The following is a 19,674-nucleotide window of genomic DNA, read 5'->3' as shown; positions in this document are numbered from 1 at the left end:
TATTCTACATGCATAAATAAGAAATAGAGTTGCTGTATAGTAAACGAAAACCTGAAAGAACAGTAGGTCAAATATGCAGCAAAAGACACCATTCATTTGGACACTGTTTGGTTTATGTCTCTCTCCATGACCTATCACATAATACTGTCACCTGCTTTTTGGCTTCTCCACTGTGCCTAAGCCTTTCAAATGCTTTGGAGCAATCTAGTCAATTCTGCATGTGTGTGCTGGCTATAGCTTGTGTGATTTGACCTCTGTGCCCTCTATGTTAAACCTTTGCTGAGTGCTTTTTAGAATATGGTGGAATTGTACTGGTCCGAGCATTTACAGCCTTTTCAACTGGATCTTTGCTGGTGTATTATTTGTTTAGTTTACATTTAGTTTTTTTATATTTTGGCCACTGTAATAGACACACCTGTGTAATTGCTTGTTAATACAAATCGCTAATCAGGCAATTCATGGCAACAACTCATGCATTTAGTGATATAGACTTGATAAAGATGACTTGCTGAAGTTTTAACCGAGCAACAGAATAAGGAACAAATGGGACTTTGAACGTGGCATGGTTGTTGGTGCCAGACGGGCTGGTTGGAGTAAAAAGGTTGAAAAAGTTTAGTTTAACAAAATTTTTTGGCCAAGGGATATATCGTCATCTGTTGGTTTGGCATGCTCTTAACAGCCCTTCACACCAGGTTTTTGCATGTCCATGTGGACGCAGTGAAATTTTTTTTTTTTTATAAATGAGGGAAAACCTCTTTATAAAAATGTCTTTGTGGACTAGGCCTAAGTGTAATGTTTTTAAGCATCAACCTCTGTCTCTGATCCTATACTGGAGCCCTGCCTATTTCATTAGCATGAAGGGTACACAGAGCTTTGCTTTAGCAGTAATAACCGTGTCCGCACGGCTCGACAGATTAATCTAATACCTCAATGCATGACCCCGCTGCCCACACTTTCTCTTTCATCACTATCTGGGCATCTGTTCGGTTTGTCATTCAAAGAATGCAGATGTTTACTTGTTTTCAAATATAATATAATAGAATATAAATATAAATACTGTTTGTTACCGTGTACTGATCATGTTTAAGCTGTTGAGTCACATTTAAAGGAATAGTTGAACTAAAAATAAAAATTTGATCATTTTCTCATCTTCGGGTTGTTCTAAACCTGTCCTGTATGAATGTGTTTATCAGAAAAAAGACAAAAGAAGATATTTTGATAAATGGTAAGCAGCACATGACTAATTGTAGACTTCCATAGTATTGTGATAAATGATGGCAAGCACACAGTTGACGGTACCCATTGAATTTCATTGCATTTGTTTTTCCTACTTATAGAAGTCAATGGTCACAACAGCTGTGTGCTTGCCATCATTTATCAAAATATCTTCTTTTGTGTTTATTTTTGGGTGAAGTATCCCTTTAAGGACCTGTCAGTAATGTAGTCAGGCCTCTCCTCTTGGTGGCAGTGTGACTTTCTGGTCTTGTAAAATTTATAATGACTGTTCCAGCAGCTCCCCAAGCCAGCTTCAAGATGGACATACACATTTTAAGTTCACTTTTTATACACTACAAAGCTTATTTCAGTGGTTCTTGTAAGGGTCATCCTACCCAGTGAGCGCATGTGACCGACTCTTATAATTTCATTGTCAGCTGGGTTAGTAAATTCACACGAAAGTCCACCACATATTCTTTTCTGCACAATTATGATAACGGGGCAGGGCTCATAATTTATGTATAAAGTTATCAAACTTACCAAACTATAAAACATTGTAGGCTTATAATTGATAAATCAGTATAGAGGATTCATTTATTTGTCATGTATACCTGCAAAACTCATTCATTTCTTATAGTTTAACTTTTACATTTTCTTCATTATCAGTGCAGAACTAAAGTCAGCAGATTCTAGTGTTTTTTGAAAGGAATGACTTTGAAATCACTTTGTTTTTCTGCTCCCTTCAGGTTGGGACAAGCACTCCTATGGTTACCATGGTGACGACGGACACTCCTTCTGCTCCTCAGGGACTGGCCAACCGTATGGGCCAACCTTTACAACGGGTGACGTTATAGGCTGCTGCGTGAACCTTATCAATAACACATGCTTTTACACCAAGAATGGACACAGTTTAGGTAATACTTTATTGGTTATTATGATCATATTAACTTTTACAGCATTGAGTATCGAATGATAAACTAAGCAGCTACAGACTTGTTCTAGCTGTGTTACTAGTTTACTAGTTTGCTTATGTAACCTCTGAATGAACATTACTAAGCAGCCTTGAATTTTTGTGTTTCTCTAGGTGTGGCGTTCACAGATCTCCCAGTAAGTAAACGGATCTTCAGTCATTCTCTTAATGATACAGTAAGGTACAGGAGTCATCGTCTACATTACAAACCTGGGATTACAAATCTAATTTTAACCTGGATTTCGAATACATTTACAAAAAAAGGTTATGATGTAAAATGCATTTAAGATTCTGCATCGTTTCCAGGTTCTTGTGTACTAAAAACAAGATTTCTGGGAATGTATCATGATGTTACATAACAAACCCTTTATGCAATCTCATGTTCTATCTTTGTTTTTCTCTGGCTTTAATTTCAGCCTAACCTGTACCCCACAGTAGGGCTACAGACTCCAGGAGAGATAGTAGATGCTAACTTTGGCCAACAGCCTTTTGTGTTTGACATTGAAGACTATATGAGCGAATGGAGAGCTAAGATCCACAGCATGATTGCCCGGTTCCCCATCGGAGAAAGACTGGGAGACTGGCAGGCAGTGCTACAGAAGTGAGCAGCCACTATCAATGTCATGACATTAATATGTGCTTTGTTAAATACATTGAAACTGTCTAGGATGCACCTGGTATAATATCACTATATAATCACTACACTGTGTTTTTTGATGTTTACAGCATGGTGTCCAGCTACCTGGTGCATCATGGGTATTGTGCCACAGCAATGGCCTTTGCCAGAGCCACAGAGACCATGATTCAAGAGGACCAAACCTCAATAAAAAACAGACAGAGTAAGTGGATCATATAAGTAAATATGTATGTTATGGGAAATTTAAAGTTTTACTGTGCTTGACACAATGCTTCTTACTGAAGGACATCCAATATGGCCACAAAATCCTGGCATTATTAGGAGCATGATTAAGATGGCCACCTTGAACAGTATTCATCTATTGATAAAGAAAATTAGATAACTAGGGATCATATCATACTTATTTTGTTAGTGAAGCTAGTTGTGGAATCTGACTTCCAAGTCAAAACTGTGTATATGACAAATCACATCTTTCATCTTTTCATTGTCTTCACAGGAATACAGAAGCTGGTATTGGCAGGGCGTGTTGGAGAAGCTATTGAAGCTACACAGCAGTTGTATCCCGGACTGCTAGAACACAACCCCAATTTACTCTTCATGTTGAAGTGAGTGTTTCCACAATCACACACCCCATACAGACCTCTTCAATAGACCTTTTGCATGTTTGCAAACAATGATGACCTTTTTTTTTTGTGGGAGGAGCCCACAGCTCTGCAGTAGCGGTGTGAAGTGTTTTAGCATTAAACTGTGATTTTTATGGAACGGTTGTTCTGTCGAAGTCTGTTTCTCCTTACTGTTATGTTTCTTACAGCGTTTTCATCACGTTACGTTTATTTTTTAGATAAATTAAATGTTTAAATGGCTTGGCTACTGATATATGTGCATGTATGTATGGTTCTTTATTGGTAAATCAATTATTTTTCCATTATGAATCGCTAAAGTACATATAAAAACTAAGCAATACTATCATGTATTCTATATAATATCATTTATGAAATATTTCATTATTTTCCTGTTTTCTATTATTTCTTCCTTATATTTATAGCCTACGTGTTTGCTCTAAAACTATTATGTTTACATACAAATTAATATGCATAGGCTTGTTTATATATTAATAACACTTTACATCATGTGTGTGTGCTATATTTATATATTTATTAAGTATGTAAACATAATAATTTTAGAACAAAGAGGAAGAAGACAAGATATAAGGTAAAAATAAATAATAGAAAACGGATAAAGTATGAAATATTTAATAAATGGTGATATTATTGCTTTTTAAGTATAACCCATTTAAATATAAAATCTTTCTAAATAAATAATAAGCTTAACATGATGAAAACGATATAAGAAACACATAGAGGGATCAGACTTCAACAGAACACCAGACATCTTCTCTAACTATTTTCTATTCTAATTATTAAAAGATTTCCAGATGATTTCATTACTCCAGTCTGTCCGTTTAAGGGCAAATTACAATCATAAACACCTACGTTTATCTTCAAATGGTGTCTTCGACGATGGTACTTTTTTGGCATTCCTATTTTGACACTTGACAGCACAACAAGACATTTTCTAGTGAGTTATCTTCACCGTTCACTTGTGTGTAATTCATTTCCACTGAACATACAAATATATCAAATGAAAGAACCGACCCTTTGCTTTCAAACAAACAAACAAAAGGGGGGGGGAACGTTTCATCATATCTATATTTTTTCTCTGCTTATACACTCTTAAATATGGGTATTTTTCTTTAAAAAAAAATTTTTTAGCAAAAAGCTGAAATAATTGCATTTTTGTGAAGGAATTTTGTAAGAGACCAAATCCAAACGATTATCAAAACATACACAGAGTTTAAAATAAGTAAATAACGTTTTGGCTTCAGTTTTTTCACAAATTGGATAAGTGCCATCTAGTGGATAAAAATTCATCAGAACATGTTTTTTTATGCAAATGTTTTCTCTTAATTGATGAGATAACTCGTCAATGGCGAGGAAAGAGTTAATTCTCTGGACTTCATTTTACATATCAGATTTCTTTGCCTGCTGTGCCATGACTGTGTTTATTATAGTTATCTTTCATCAGCTCACTTTCTGATTGGATATTGTTTCGTTTCACGTGGCAGTCTACAGCGTGCATGTACGTTTTCGGGGTTCCCCCACACAACAGGATTTCTGATTGTAAATATTAAACATGTTTTACAACAATGTTTTACTCCACCACGAAAACGATCATCGGGGACCCTGGGGTTGCTGTAAATTCATCACGATCATATTAATAGCACATACTTATGTTAGGCTCACGCTACAGGAATTATTTTTCAATCCTGGCCGCTAATGAAATCTGTTTGCAGCACACATATAAGGAGAATTGGCAGATTTTATTTTAAAGGGATAAAAATTCTGTCATCATTTACTCGTCCTCATGTTGTTCTAAATCTGTATGAATTTCTTTTTTTCTGATGAACACAAAAGAAGATATTTTGAGAAATGATGGTAAACACACAGCAGTAAGTGACCATAGACTTCCATAGTAGGAATAAAAAAATATGATGGAATTTAATGGGTACCGTCAACTGTGTGCTTACCATCATTTATCAAAATATTTTCTTAGTCATTTATCACAATACTTTTTTTCCTACTATGGAAGTCTATGGTCACTTACTGCTGTGTGTTTACCGTCATTTCTTAAAATATCTTCTTTCGTTTTCATCAGAAAAAAGAAATTCATACAGATTTAGAACAACATGAGAACGGGTAAATGATAACAGAATTTTCATTTTAAAGTGAACTATCCCTTTAAGATTTGAAAATATTATTAAGATTATACGGAGTGCTTCCCGTCACCTTACAGGGAAGCAGATGTCAGTTATTCAATCTCAAGGACTATGGGGATGAGGCAGCAAAGTCTCTGATGGGTAACAGTTGAATTACAACCCAACAGTTTTATGGATTGCTGAGCCGGCAATGTCATCCAGTGCAATGGATGACAGAAACTTGATTGTCAGACAATTCAAAAGATTGGCAGCTCTGAGTGTTTATTGGTGTATGTGGGTGTGTGTGATATCAGGTGAAAAAGTAATGTTGTTGTCGCTCCTCAGGTGTCGGCAGTTTGTAGAGATGGTGAATGGTACAGACAGTGAGGTACGGTGCTTTAGTGTTCGCTCTCCTAAATCCCAGGACAGCTACCCCGGCTCACCCAATCTGAGCCCGCGGCATGGAGCCACCAACCCTCACTTGCACAACACAGGTAACGCACACACTTTTCAGCACTGATTAACAGAAATATTTATAATATTAAACACATAGAACTTTGTAAAGATGGATATTCGCATTCTGTGGAAATCTGCAAAGCTTCCTAAGGATTTCTTTGAGGTGAGCACACTAAAGAACCAGCTTCAAGAACACACATTCTTATTAAGATGCAGAACAGATGCTTAATTGAATCACTCGCACTGCAGTGGGGTGTATTATGTAGTAATAGACTTTTATTCATACGGTCTCTTCATATGGTTTTTCTCTTTCCTCTCGACACAGGAGCAGACAGCCCCACATGCAGTAATGGGGTCACCCCTCCTAACAAAAATAAGAGCCACAACAAGTACACAGGTGTAAGCTCCGCCTCCTCCTCTCCATCCTCCTCCCCCTCCTCCGTCAATTACTCCGAGTCAAACTCTACTGACTCCACTAAATCACAGCCTCACAGTGCCACCAGCAACCAGGAGACTAGGTCTGTATTTGTGTGTGCTTTGTGAAAGGATGCAAAAAGTGGCTGTAAAAGTCACTTTTTATTTCCATATCATGAGAGATAAGCCTATCACTGATTTTATTTCCATGGTGGAGTGTCCAACTGTCCTTTGGCTGTGTGTTGACAGTGATAGTGAGATGGAGATTGAGGCAGAACACTACAGCAATGGCGTGACCGAGAGCTCAACACGCATTATGAACGGGACATACAAACACCAGGAGATCCTCCAGGCGGATGACAGCAGTGTTGGCAATGGAGTAGCAGGTACAGAACATGCTCACATCATGCGTACTCGTGCAAAGATCTGAGAACCCATGGCATCTTCCTCTTTTGTGTTCTAGTCATTCTTTGTTCATTCTTCATTCTGATGTGACTGCTTGTTCTCTGTTCTGTCCTTTCATTTCCCCTTGAGAGCTGCTAAATTCAGCTCTCGTTTAATTTAGTGCATTAATTGTTTTTTTTTTCTCCAAGGTTACAAAGAGAAGAGAGTGATCTTGTAGTTTTTAATAGTAGCCTGACATGCACTGCTTAGTTTTTTTCATACATTCTGTGGTTTTTTGGGATATTTTAAGCGTGTGATTGAATTTATTTGTATTGTTTTGTAATCTGTAAAAAGTCTTTTCAAAGAACTGCCTTTAAATATCTAAATGTATTGTTGTAAGACGATAGACTGTGAACTATGTAGTACTGAATTGTGGAGTTAAACCTCATTCACATCAGCAGCAACTAGCAGTAGCAGACAACACGATCTCATTTATTTTAATGGAAGCTTGGCGACTTCCGGCGACAGTGACCGTTGGCGACCGGATGGGGCGTGTCCAGTCACGCGACAAAGTTGAGAAAAGTTTAACTTTATGCAAATGATGAGTGACTTTCTGGAGTGACTACCAATGAGAGCCAAGCAGTGGAGTTCACGTCATCCGTCTCTCGTCAGTTACTGGAGTGGACGTTACTCATTTGTTTATGACAACTAAATTTAGAAAAGCCTCCTAATGACCTCTTTGAAAGAGACAAGGGACACACATGTAACATGTAATGTGAACGCGGCTTTATACCGTTAAACAGTTTCTTCACATTTCTGTGTTCAGGAGTGGCTCTGATGCACTGAAGCCACCGAGCATACGGACTATCGGCACATCCGGAAACTTGACTGTGAATTTTGTCTACGCCCCTTTTTTGGGGAAAACAAACTAGACTTCTCATAGACTTTCATACAAAATAGCGGAACAAAGTTGCGTTCATACACAGCCGGCAGGCGCGTAAATAACTTAAGATATCACTCAGATTAAACATTTTGAGTAATTATCTGTCCACCCTGCCTGCCAGAAAGCGCGAAAGATACATTTAAGGAATATTCCATTTTCTTAAAAGAAAAATCCAGATAATTTACTCACCACAATGTCATCCAAAATGTTGATGTCTTTCTTTGTTCAGTCGATAAGAAATGATGTTTTTTGAGGAAAACATTGCAGGATTTTTTCTCATTTTAATGGACTTTAATAGACACCAACAATTAACACTTAACTCAACACGTAATAGTTTTTTTCAACGGAGTTTCAAAAGACTCTAAACAATCCCAAACGAGGCATAAGGGTCTTATCTAGCAAAACGATTGTCATTTTTGACAATAAAAATAACAAATGTACACTTTTAAAGCACAACTTCTCGTCTAAATCCGGTCCAGCGCGACCTTACGTAAATGCGTAGTGACGTAGGGAGGTCACGTATTACATATATAAAACGCACATTTGCGGACCATTGTAAACAATAAACTGACTCAAAAGCCCTATTCGGACGGGATTAGTTTTACAGGGGGAACTCTGAGAAAATCGTGCTTCTCACAGGTCCTCTGTGTTTTTAATCCTGTCCGAATCGGCCATGTCTGTGTTTTTCTCTGACGACCTCCGTAAGAATTCCAGAGCAATTTACCTACTGTTTTTCGCCGAACTCAGAGGTCCTCTGAGAAATTTAATCCCGTCCGGATGCAAATGTCTGTGTTTGCCCGCAATATCTTTTGAAAACGCGGTTCATTTCGTGTTTTGGCCAACGTGATCTGCCGTAAGGTCTTACTAATGCGCGTATATTGTATTTCCTGAGTCCCATTCATTCAGATATGGATGTTTTTTCGCATTCGGCAAAATAAAATAATTAAATCAAGACGAGCTGAATATCCAACACAATATCAAACACTGTTAAGACTGGCCACTGTAATATCATTAACGTTATAAGAAACTCCGTTCAAAGTTGTTCAACTCCGGAATGGTAATGTTAATTAATAAAGATAATAAATTGTTATTAATCATTATTTCTTCATTTCTTTGGGTTTAGTATAAGCAGACAGTTATATAAAACACGTAGACTAACGTTACTTTAGTAGGATTTGTATATTTTATTTTGATTTATTAAAATTAAATTAATAAATTACATGTTCTGTCATAATTTTACATTTAAAGCAAAATATTAAACATTACAAACACGCGTATCCAGAGCACGTGCTCTTCTGCAACGCCCAAATGCATGAAACAGACACTCCCATCTCTGGAATAGCCTGCATCATTTTAATCCCGTCCGAATCGGTACATAAAACACAGACGTCCTGGGGGACACGTTGAAACTCAAACGTTGTTTGGAAAACTAATCCCGTCCGAATAGTGCTAAAGACATTAATTAGTATCAGTTGACATACAACAACGTAGGAACGGTCCTCGTTCTCAACATTTGTAAACACTGGGGCGGAGTTTCGCGTTCGTCCTCTGTGACCTCTTGACGTTATGACGTATTGCGTGGGGTCACGTTGGCTCATCACGACCGGATTTAAACGAGAAGTTGTGCTTAAAGTGTATATTTGTTATTTTTATTGTCAAAAATGAAAATCGTTTTGCTAGATAAGACCCTTATGCCTCGTTTGGGATCATTTAGAGTCTTTTGAAACTCCGTTGAAAAAAACTGTTAAGTGTTGAGTTAAGTGTTAAGTGTTGGGCTCTATTAAAGTCCATTAAAATGAGAAAAATCCTGCAATGTTTTCCTTAAAAAACATAATTTCTTCTCGACTGAACAAAGAAAGACATCAACATTTTGGATGACATGGTGGTGAGTAAATTATCTGGATTTTTCTTTTAAAAAAATGGAATATTCCTTTAACACATTTAATTTGGTCAATATAAAAACATGTCCCTTTCATTCTCCCAGCAACAAATTTGTGTATTTTTCCGCTATTTTGTATGGAAGTCAATGGGAAGTCTAGTTTGTTTTCCGCCAAAAGAGGGCGTGAACCTGTTCATAGACATTCTATGATATTGCGGCGGTTGTGCGTATGGCCCTGCTCCTAACACGATCGTGAGCATCCATTCAGATTGTATCGCTATTTGAAAGTTGAGCGAGAACGCAGCTTTCCCTCGAGTGTGCGTGGTTTAAGTGCAGACACTGGACACGGCCCCAGCGTTTGACGACAGAGAATCCTTCCTGTTTTTCCAAGATTTTGATAACTTATTTTATTTATTTTCTGTTCTTTTTATCGTTCATATTTGGCTGGGTGGTTTATATCACAATTTTCTCCTATGTCACAAACTGAGAACCCATTCAGACTTTACACAGACTTTAAAGGCAGGGTACATGATTTTTGAAAAAAAGTGAGTCGGGCCGAGTACCAAAACACACTTGTAGCCAATCAGCAGTAATCAGGGCGTGTCTGCTAACCGACATCATCGCCTGGGTTGCGTATGTGTGGGGCAGGTCTATCAAAAGAAGGTCCGGATTCTATTGGGGTAGGGGCGTTGTTTGTTTAGGTGATTTCAAATGTGAACATTGGATTTCAGAGATCATGCATTCCACCTTTAAGCATTATTTGGATGGAGGACCTTTAGCTGTTTTTCCTATTACATAGAGAATCATGTCGGTTAAAAATATTCATGAAAGCTGGCATGGCATTAAATCACAAAAGAAAACATATTGGGATGGGACGATAAATGCCGATATACACTAATAATACCTGTCTGATAACGATTTTGAATCACACAGCCGATATTATGCACAGCTCAATCATTAGGAAGTCCTTATCAATCCAAAATCAATGTTAGTTTGAGTCGTTTATAACATGCATTTGAAAAAGCAACACTTGTCAAACATAATCATTATACATATTCTATTTTATCATGAAAATACCTGAAAAGGTTTGAAGAACAGCAATATAAATATATGCTTAAGCCATTTCCTGAAGATGCGTTTGTAAATGAGTTTCTGCATGAGAGCGCCCTCTGGCTTTTGGATGTAGTGACATCGGTTATTCCTACACATATCAAAATCTTTTTTTTTACAGTATTTATATCCCAATAGCCTCACTGGCTAAATTCTGTCAAAAAAAAGGTACACAACTGTCAAAATTTATAAAAGCTGTCGCTGAGATGGTATCTTTTAAAATGTCCTAATATGTACCATTTAGGTACAGATATGTACTGAGGTGCCAATATGCAAACATGTTTGTATTACTAGATGACAACTGCAGCTCCAGACAGCTGTGTGGAGGAAACCAGGCGGCCACAGAAAGGATGATTCAGTTTGGCAGAGAGCTTCAGGCCCTCAGCGAACAACTCTGTCGCCAGTATGGCAAGAACGCCACACACAAAAAGATGCTGCAGGTAAGAGAAGCAGGTGCATAGCGTTCCCACAATCATGAAAAATCTGAAAATATTTTACAATGTTTTAACAAGTCTTAAATAATTATTCAGAACTTTAAAGTGATGGAAATTGATTTAGTGAAACTTCATTGGAACTTGAAATTCAGCATATGAGGAACTCGGTTTGAAGTGTACATTGATTGCTTGCGTTTTGTTTACATTCAATATTGGTGAAGTTGTCAAGAGGCAATCATAAATTTTCTTTGCTTGTACAGCTTGCATTACTCAGACCCCTGCTGCTATTGTACTCCTTCCTCCTGTTTGTTGCTGATGATAATAGACATGTTGGAAGTGTAAAGGTTATTAGCTCTGTGGGCAGCAGTATAGTTGTATCGTCTGTGCCCACATATCTGTCTGTGTGATTTAGGATGCATTCAGTCTATTGGCGTATTCAGACCCCTGGAACTGCCCCGTGGGCCAGCAGCTGGATCCCATGCAGAGAGAGGCGATCTGCTCCGCTCTTAACAGCGCTATTCTGGGTAAAGATCAAATATTAAATGATTTTTATGTAACTGTGACAACAAGACGACGATAAATAAACATGTAAATCACTCAAAAAGATTTTGTTGGTTAAAACTTATATATTTAATTATTGTGATTGCTTATTGTCGACACTTTTCTCTTTATTCAGAATCTCAGAACTTGCCCAAACAGCCTCCTCTCATGCTGGCTTTGGGTCAGGCCACTGAGTGTGTGCAGCTGATGGCCAGGGTCCGCTCTGGGTCTTGTTCATTCGCCAGAGTTGACAACTTTTTGCACTAGCCCCAGTCCAGGTGAGAGAGACACTGCTGTTGATATCACCCATGTTGTCTATTTTACACTGTTTATCTGTTGTCTAGGCACTAGGGGGCTGTTTACATGACATTGTTTTTAACCAAAATCTAGAACCTTTTTATGCGTTTTGGCTGTTCATTCGTTTTAGCTGTTCAGCCTGAAAATGCAAAATGGGCTTCAGAGTGCACATTTTCGAAAAGTTTTCAATGCTGTTATAGTTTCCGTGTAAATAACAAATCTGTGACAATGGTGGCATCATGCGCATACATATTACTGTACGTATTCAGTCTGCAGGCATGTTCAAGTTCATCACAAACATACGAACAATGGCTGCCTACAGGACTGTGTTTGTGCTACTCAAGATACAGGGTTATTAAAATATTTCCAAAAAATATTAAAAAATTTGGCTGCTTTTTAGTCCAGGGTCACTTTTCGTAATAAACCTACCTCATCATCCAAACATACAAAATTGCTTTTGTCATCTTAATTGTTTGTATTAAAGGTGGGGAGCATGATCTCTGAAATCCAATGTTGATATTTGAAATCACCTAAACAAACACGCCCCTACCCCAATAAAATCTGGACCTTCTTTTGATAGACCCGCCCCACACATACCCAACACAGGCAACAATGTCGGTTAGTAGACACGCCCCTTACTGCTGAATGGCTAAAAGTGTGTATTGGTAGTCGACCCGACTCCCTTTTCCAAAGTGTTTTTCAAAAATCACGCACCCCGTCTTTAACTCTTTCCCCGCCAGTTTTTTAAAGTTGCAGGCCAGCGCCAGTATTTTTCATGATTTTCACAAAAGTTTAATGCCTTCCAGAAAATTTCCTTCATAAAATAAATAAACATACAATATATCAAATGAAAGAACAGACCCTCTGCTTTTAAACAAACAAACAAAAAAACTTTCATTCATCCTTCATTAGTTTTTTTATCACCTCTCAAATATGGGTAGGTTTCTTCAAAAACACAAAATTTTGAGCAAAAAGCTGAGATAATTCCGTTTTTGTGAAGGACTTTTGATAGAGATCAAATTCAGAGCGATCCTCAAAACATACACGGACATACAGATGTTTACCCTAGGGCAGTGTTTCCCAATCCTGGTCCTCGAGTCCCCCTTCCAGAAAGTTATAGAAGTCTCCTTATCCAACACACCTGATTTAACTCAACAGCTTGTTAGGGAGACATGTTATCCATTATGAAACGAGACTGATAAGTTAAATCAGGTGTTTTAAATGAGGAGACATCTAAAACTTTCTAGAAGGGGGTACCCGAGGACCAGGATTGGGAAACAGTGCCCTAGGGCGATCTTCCCGTTTTATAAGTTGCGAAAAGACCACCTGGTGGATAATAACGGTATTGCGGAAAGCCGAAATACCTGTCATTGGCAGTGAAGAGTTTTCTCTTAATTGATGAGTTAACTCGTCAATGGCGGGAAAAGAGTTAATAGCTGTGTAAGAACATGTACGTAGGCAAACACGTAGTGTTTCTTTACAAGATAACATCGCCATCTACTGGTCGGTCACGAAAAATGACACATTTTTAGTCATTTCTGTGGATCCATGTGAACTGGGATCCTTTCGTTCACATCATGGTGTGCACATAAATTTTTTTTAAACGGAAAAAGAAACGCATTTCTGTTTTTAGTACATTCATGGTTGTGTAAACGTGCCCTACTTTTTAACAGGATGTAATACTTATGCAGAATAGTCTTGAATTATAAAAGTTTGTAGAGATCTGTCCACTGACACCTTTACATTACAAATTTACAATAGCATTGTGATATTTTAAGAAGGAAAGCATATTGACTGCTGTCATTCACGCATGTATATTTCCCTCAGGCAATGATCAGGACAGCTAAGAAGAGGACTTTTCCAAGTGGTTGCCATGACGAGAGCACGCGTTTGAATTGGTGTGTCGCTTGCCGTTTGCCAGAATGAAGCAGCCATGCAGAATGAATAGAAACATGAGAAGAGAGGCTTCTTTTTAATTTAGTATTATCAAATACAATTTGTGTGACACTATTTAAAGACAATTAATTATTCTGTTTATCTAGTCGTTTTTATTTTTCAGTTCATATTTTGTCCATTTGTTGTGCTCATCGCGAATCAAATCAGCTCCCCAGTTTATTTCATGGGTGAATTCAGTGCGTAGTATTTTATACCATATCAAGAATATACATAAATGGTAAGTTCCTACTGAAAATATGAGTTTCTCAGTCAGAGCTCAGGTATTTAGACAAATGTTTTGTCCTCAAAGTGGGACATTAGCAGAAACCGATGTTGCTTTACCACACCACTGTGGTTTTTAAAGCAGGTCCTTTTCTACAAAAAGCCAATTCTGTGTCAATCTTAGCCGGCCCTTTAGGAAGTTACCAGATATTGATGTTGCGCTTCGGGGAGTTTCGTGTGACTTGAGATGTTTTGCATGGCTCCTTGCATCTCACATTTTAAGCTACCTTAGTATTGAGGCACCAGCATGAGATTCATTAAACACAATCACACAGTGACGACACAAACTTGCCTTTGGGTCCAATGTAAGTGATTATATTTTGAACAGTAGACCTTTTCCCAAAATGATCTATTTTAATGATATTTTACCATCTTTATAGCAGTGGGTATCATGCAAATGTTATCAACCTTCAGTTTTTGTTTTAAGTTAGGTATATTGAAGTTAGCGTGGTTTTCTGATTTTGTGGCTGTACCAAATAAAACCATAAAGTTTCTGAGAAAAAAATACTTTGATTATCGAGATGCTCCGCTGAAACTAACTTCTTATGCTAATTCTGTATGTTTTATACCCATGTGAATAGTGTCACTGTGTTTATAGTCCTTCTGTTAGATTAATGACTACAGACTGACACCATTTCAACGTTTGTTATCGGATGTTTTATTGGCTGTTAAGTGCTGTTGTTAAAGTTTTGTTACCATTGGATGCACTGTACTTCAGTTGATGCACATGGCGCATTACTGTATCCGTCTACCTCTCCTCTTCAGTAATAGAGGGGCAGAAAGCTTGCTTCATGCAAGACAATTGACTGACCCAGGGTTCCTACAAATGAACAGGAAACGCTAACAAAACGTCTATTTTACGTTTCGAAATAAACCATTTATTTATTTGGTCATTTGAACATCACCTTAAATCACAGTCGTGTTTGTCGCTACCGCAAACCTCATATAAGTGCTGTTTTTTGTTTTTTCCTCAATCTTTTAAGTGTGATATTATTAACAATGGCTCAGGCACTTATACAGTCTTTTATGTCATTTTAGCAGCAGCCTGTTTTTTTCTCTGTTGGGTGTTTGCTTCACTCCCTTTAGTTTCTTTGAATCTGATGGTCCATGAAGGAAAACTGTCAATCAGTCCCACACGTCGACCCAGCATTTCACTCAGCCAGCGCGCCGCCATGGTGTTGAATGTAGCTTAGTCAGTTTTACCCCATTTTGCTGCTGGCCATTATGAGATTGTTTGTTACATTCCCTTAGCATCACCTGCTTTTGTGACTCTTCAGTTATACCTCATTTACTCTTTAGACAGTGCTGTCTAGCTTGTTGTTTTATGTCAGGTGTTCAGGTAGAAGGTGTGTGTAGTACAGTAACTATATTGGTCTGGATAATCTTAAAGGTCAAAGGTCCCAGGGTCACCAGAAGGAATTGGGTCCCCATTTAAGACCACACATGCTCTTCAATAAATAAAATGTTTTTCCAATTTTGGAACTACTTTATGAAAATAGGAGTAAAATCTGACCCTCGATGATTTTAGTTAACTTACTAAACCTTTTCACTTAAATAGATGGATCAATCTTATTATTAAATGGTGGTTTTGCATGGAGACATCGTGTGAGCCATAACTGTTTTAATGTTGTAAAATGGCTGTATAGAGAACCGCTTGTACTTCTACTGACCTGTACGTTTAAGATCCATTGTCATGGGGCGGCTTTTTAATGCCAAATACATTTGGAACTCATCATAGCCTGTAACCACCTAAAATGTACAATGACGTTTTAAAATAATCCATCTTAGAAATTAATATTGGCTTTAAATAGGGACCTACGTACATATGTGGAAGGGAAGAAAGTAGGCAAAATCATTCTCGTCAATATCATCTTTGTCACATGGTGATATTCCTGTCTCCAATGATGTGGGGTGGGAAAACCGGAATGGATTACAGCAAGCTGTGCACAATTTTATTCTATAATAATTTTGATTTTATTTGAGTTTTATTTTAGCAATTGTGAAATGAGTTACCCTCTACTTAGCATGAACCTTTAAAAACTTTTAAAATAACATAAAAAGAAAAACAATAAAAAATATAAAAAGAGACATACCTATGTACTGGAAAAATGATAAAGAAATATTGTACTCATTTAATTTTGACAGAATTATTTTTATTAAAATACACATCCATGAGCATATGGTGTCTGTCGTGTATCATTTTTTACAGTTCTTTCTTTGCATGTAATAAAAATACTAATACTAGTGATAAGGTTGTATTACACAATGATACATGTAGAACAGTATTTTGTGTACTATGTGATTGTGTGTGCAGATCCATTGCCTGCTGTTAAAGATATCCCAATGTAGGTTGAAGAAGAGAGGCGAGTCTCATGTGTCTCCTGTGAATTCTGGCTGGCCGACAAATGAACTCATAGTTTATGTACTGATAGGGCCCTGGTATTTCTTCTCTTTGCAGTTGGAAGAGGGAAGAAAAGTGATGCTGCGTTTAAGTTTAGTCATGCAGTTTTGTAACAATATCAATTAATGGTGCAGCTACAAGTGTTTTCATGTTTTATGCAAAGGTTATAAAGATTAAAACTTTATGATTGGTTCAAATGTTCATTGCAAATAAAGCAATATTTTCAATGGAAAAATAAATTATGATTCAAATAAATTATGCATACACTTTCAGGAAAAAGGGTCCCTAGTTGTCACTGGGGTGGTACACTTTAAAAAAGTACACCGTTGCATCTAAATAGTTCATATTAGTAGTATGATACATTTGGTGCATATTTGTACCAAATGTATCTGTGCCTAAATTATTAGATCTTTTTAATGGGTACTGCCCCAGGGACCATTTTTTCCCCTTACAGTCTACATGTAAGGGAATAGATAAAACACACAGGTATTTGGATGAAGCATTGGGGTTATTGGTCTTTCTCAGAGGATAAGCGCCGGGCCCAGACACCCCTGATTTACCCCCTTTTGCCCCTTTTTGGACTTCATTTCTGGACATTCTGTAACAACAATGCTCATTAAGGTGTTATAATGATAACTTATAGTTTTACATTAACAACACTTTTTCATTTAGTATGTGAAAATAATGTGCACTTGGTACATTTTTTTATTCATTTTTCCATAACAACCCCCATATATTATAGGTGAGCTGTTAGATTCATCAGCATTTGTTAGAGTTAACTGAAAAACATACCTTGCCATTCTCTTAAAGTCATGAGTAAACAAAATGGCATGAAGGGCAGCAACATCTTTAACCCTTTAAATATGTAGAGTTTGCATCTACTAAATTCCTCTTCATAAAGTTCACCGTTGACAACCACAGACCAAAAGAAAAAGTCTTAGCTTGTTTAGGGGGTTAAAGGGATTGTACATCCAAAAATTAAAATTCTGTCGTCATGTACTCAACATGAGAGTGAGTAAATGATGACAGAATTTTCATTTTGGGGTGAACTATCCCTTTAAGGCCCTGTTTTAGCCAGGTTGGGAGAGCACACCCATCTTAACCAGCTGAGGAGTTTGTCCATAACGTTAGACAAGTGTTTAAAATAAACATCAAAAGCATTGTCAACGTTAAATCAACTAAAATGCAAGATCTATGCAAGTGTCTTATAGTGTTGGGTTATTTTTACGATAATCATACATCGTTATAGTTACCAAGCTCTTTAATATTCAATTGGGTAAAAATGATAAATAGGGGCCTTCAAATGTTGTGTGAGTGGGCTTTAAAGTAAAAAAAAATGGGATGCATTAAGCTGGAAGTTTGTAATGGCAACACATTACACATCCATACCGGAAAAGCATTTTCCGGATCATTAATAACAACTAAATGCTGTTGTTGAGTATGTTTCAATATTTTTGGATGGCATATTTTTATCCTTTTTTTTTTTTTGTCATTCTTGCGGTTTCTTGTGCTGTAACAATTTACAAACGTACCTTTTTGTGAATCACATGAGCTGTTAGGTAACTATAGAAATAAAATGATCTTCATGAACGACAGAGGGCGCCAATTTCCTCTATTCAGAGGGCTTACATCGCATTGAGAGAAGCTTCAAAGAAATATGACCACGCAAAAACGTATCAAAAGATGCAATGCCCATCTTTTTTATGGTAGTAAACGATGAATGTCAAATCGCTGAACAAAGACATCGTAACAAAAAACCTAAAACATAGCCTCCATCTATAGCGCATAGTTTGACAGACAGCCTCTGAAGCTGTGGAAGTCCTGAGGCAGGTGTCTCTAACTTACAGTCTAAACCAGCAGGATTTCGTGTGAATTTCTATGTGTGAATTATGTGCCCTACCATATAACTGACAGATTATTCTGGCGAAGGTAAGATAATTATTTTTTACTATTATCTTATCTAGCTACATTATATGATAGCAAATCTAGCTATATTATATGATAGCAAAGTGAGAAGCAACACAACCACGCCCCCTGCAGCCCACAGTTTAGAACGCACTGCTTGATGGTATCTTATGCATTAGGCTTAGGTAGCCTTTCAAGTTTGTAAGGCAGTGAGTAATGCAATAATGCCCAACTTCTTTTTTCTAAGATCATTTTGGTAATTTAAAAAATGCAGACAATTATAACTACGTTAAATGTATATTACATGGCTCGTTGGAATGCTTAATTCTCATTGGCTTGTTGCGACAAAAATAATAACACACGGTAACCCGGATGCTGCGAATCATTTTGACAGAAAAAGTTTAATTACACAAAATTAAATATAAATATGTCTTTTAATAACACATTGGACATTTTATTTAATTATTGAACCAAATATCGTTTTCGTAACATTTGAACGTCTTGTCTTATGATCTTTATATTATCCAAAAATAAACGTGTTTTTCTCACGGAAGGTCTGATTCGTTAAAAATGAGCAAATAAATATTTCAAATCAATATTTAATGATCCTTAGCTCAGTGATTTTCAAACTGGGGGTCGTGGCCCACTTGGGGGGGGGGCCCAGTTTTATGACATTTTATAAAATACATTAATTTATTATGAATTCTGTGTAATTAAACTTCAGAAAAATAAGCCTACTAACCAACAGCACTACATTGTATTTTTTAAGTTTTGTTTAATTAAAATGTTATGTTTTAGCATGTTTTATGTCATACATTTTTTTAGGGGGGGGGGGGGGGGGGGCACGCCAAAAAAGTTTGAGAACTACTGCCTTAGCTTACTTATGAGGTAAATAACTGTGGTATAATGCAAAACAAGCAAATGTAACAATACATTATCCCTTTTATAACTAATAAGCTTATAATAACTTTTAGGACGAAACAAGTTGTTCATTATGATGAGACCATTAGAAGTGAGCAACCTCACTAATTGCTTCATATTTGATTCATACAGTAGCCTATGTGTACTGCAGTAAGTAATCATTTCAAATCAGAAAAAAAACATTCATTTTAAATAC

General features: G+C 37.0%; 1 protein-coding gene across 1 annotated transcript in view; it reads left to right on the top strand.

The window, feature by feature from the left end:
* Window positions 1-16,429, top strand: part of ranbp10 (RAN binding protein 10) — a 35,413-nt gene extending 18,984 nt beyond the window's left edge. Inside the window, exons 4-15 of the mRNA XM_065283195.2 lie at window positions 1,962-2,129; window positions 2,300-2,322; window positions 2,602-2,786; window positions 2,912-3,024; window positions 3,319-3,427; window positions 5,923-6,071; window positions 6,359-6,551; window positions 6,697-6,833; window positions 11,058-11,203; window positions 11,610-11,721; window positions 11,874-12,015; window positions 13,862-16,429. Of these exons, the coding sequence (XP_065139267.1) occupies window positions 1,962-2,129; window positions 2,300-2,322; window positions 2,602-2,786; window positions 2,912-3,024; window positions 3,319-3,427; window positions 5,923-6,071; window positions 6,359-6,551; window positions 6,697-6,833; window positions 11,058-11,203; window positions 11,610-11,721; window positions 11,874-12,004 (1,466 nt within the window). The 3' untranslated portion in view covers window positions 12,005-12,015; window positions 13,862-16,429. The remainder of the gene's footprint in view (window positions 1-1,961; window positions 2,130-2,299; window positions 2,323-2,601; window positions 2,787-2,911; window positions 3,025-3,318; window positions 3,428-5,922; window positions 6,072-6,358; window positions 6,552-6,696; window positions 6,834-11,057; window positions 11,204-11,609; window positions 11,722-11,873; window positions 12,016-13,861) is intronic.
* The last annotated feature ends 3,245 nt before the right edge of the window (window positions 16,430-19,674 follow it).

This window comes from Paramisgurnus dabryanus, chromosome 9, assembly GCF_030506205.2.
Source record: "Paramisgurnus dabryanus chromosome 9, PD_genome_1.1, whole genome shotgun sequence".
NCBI classification, from domain to species: Eukaryota; Metazoa; Chordata; class Actinopteri; order Cypriniformes; family Cobitidae; genus Paramisgurnus; species Paramisgurnus dabryanus.
Note: the sequence above shows the minus strand (reverse complement) of the source record. Positions and strands in the feature narration are given on the sequence as shown.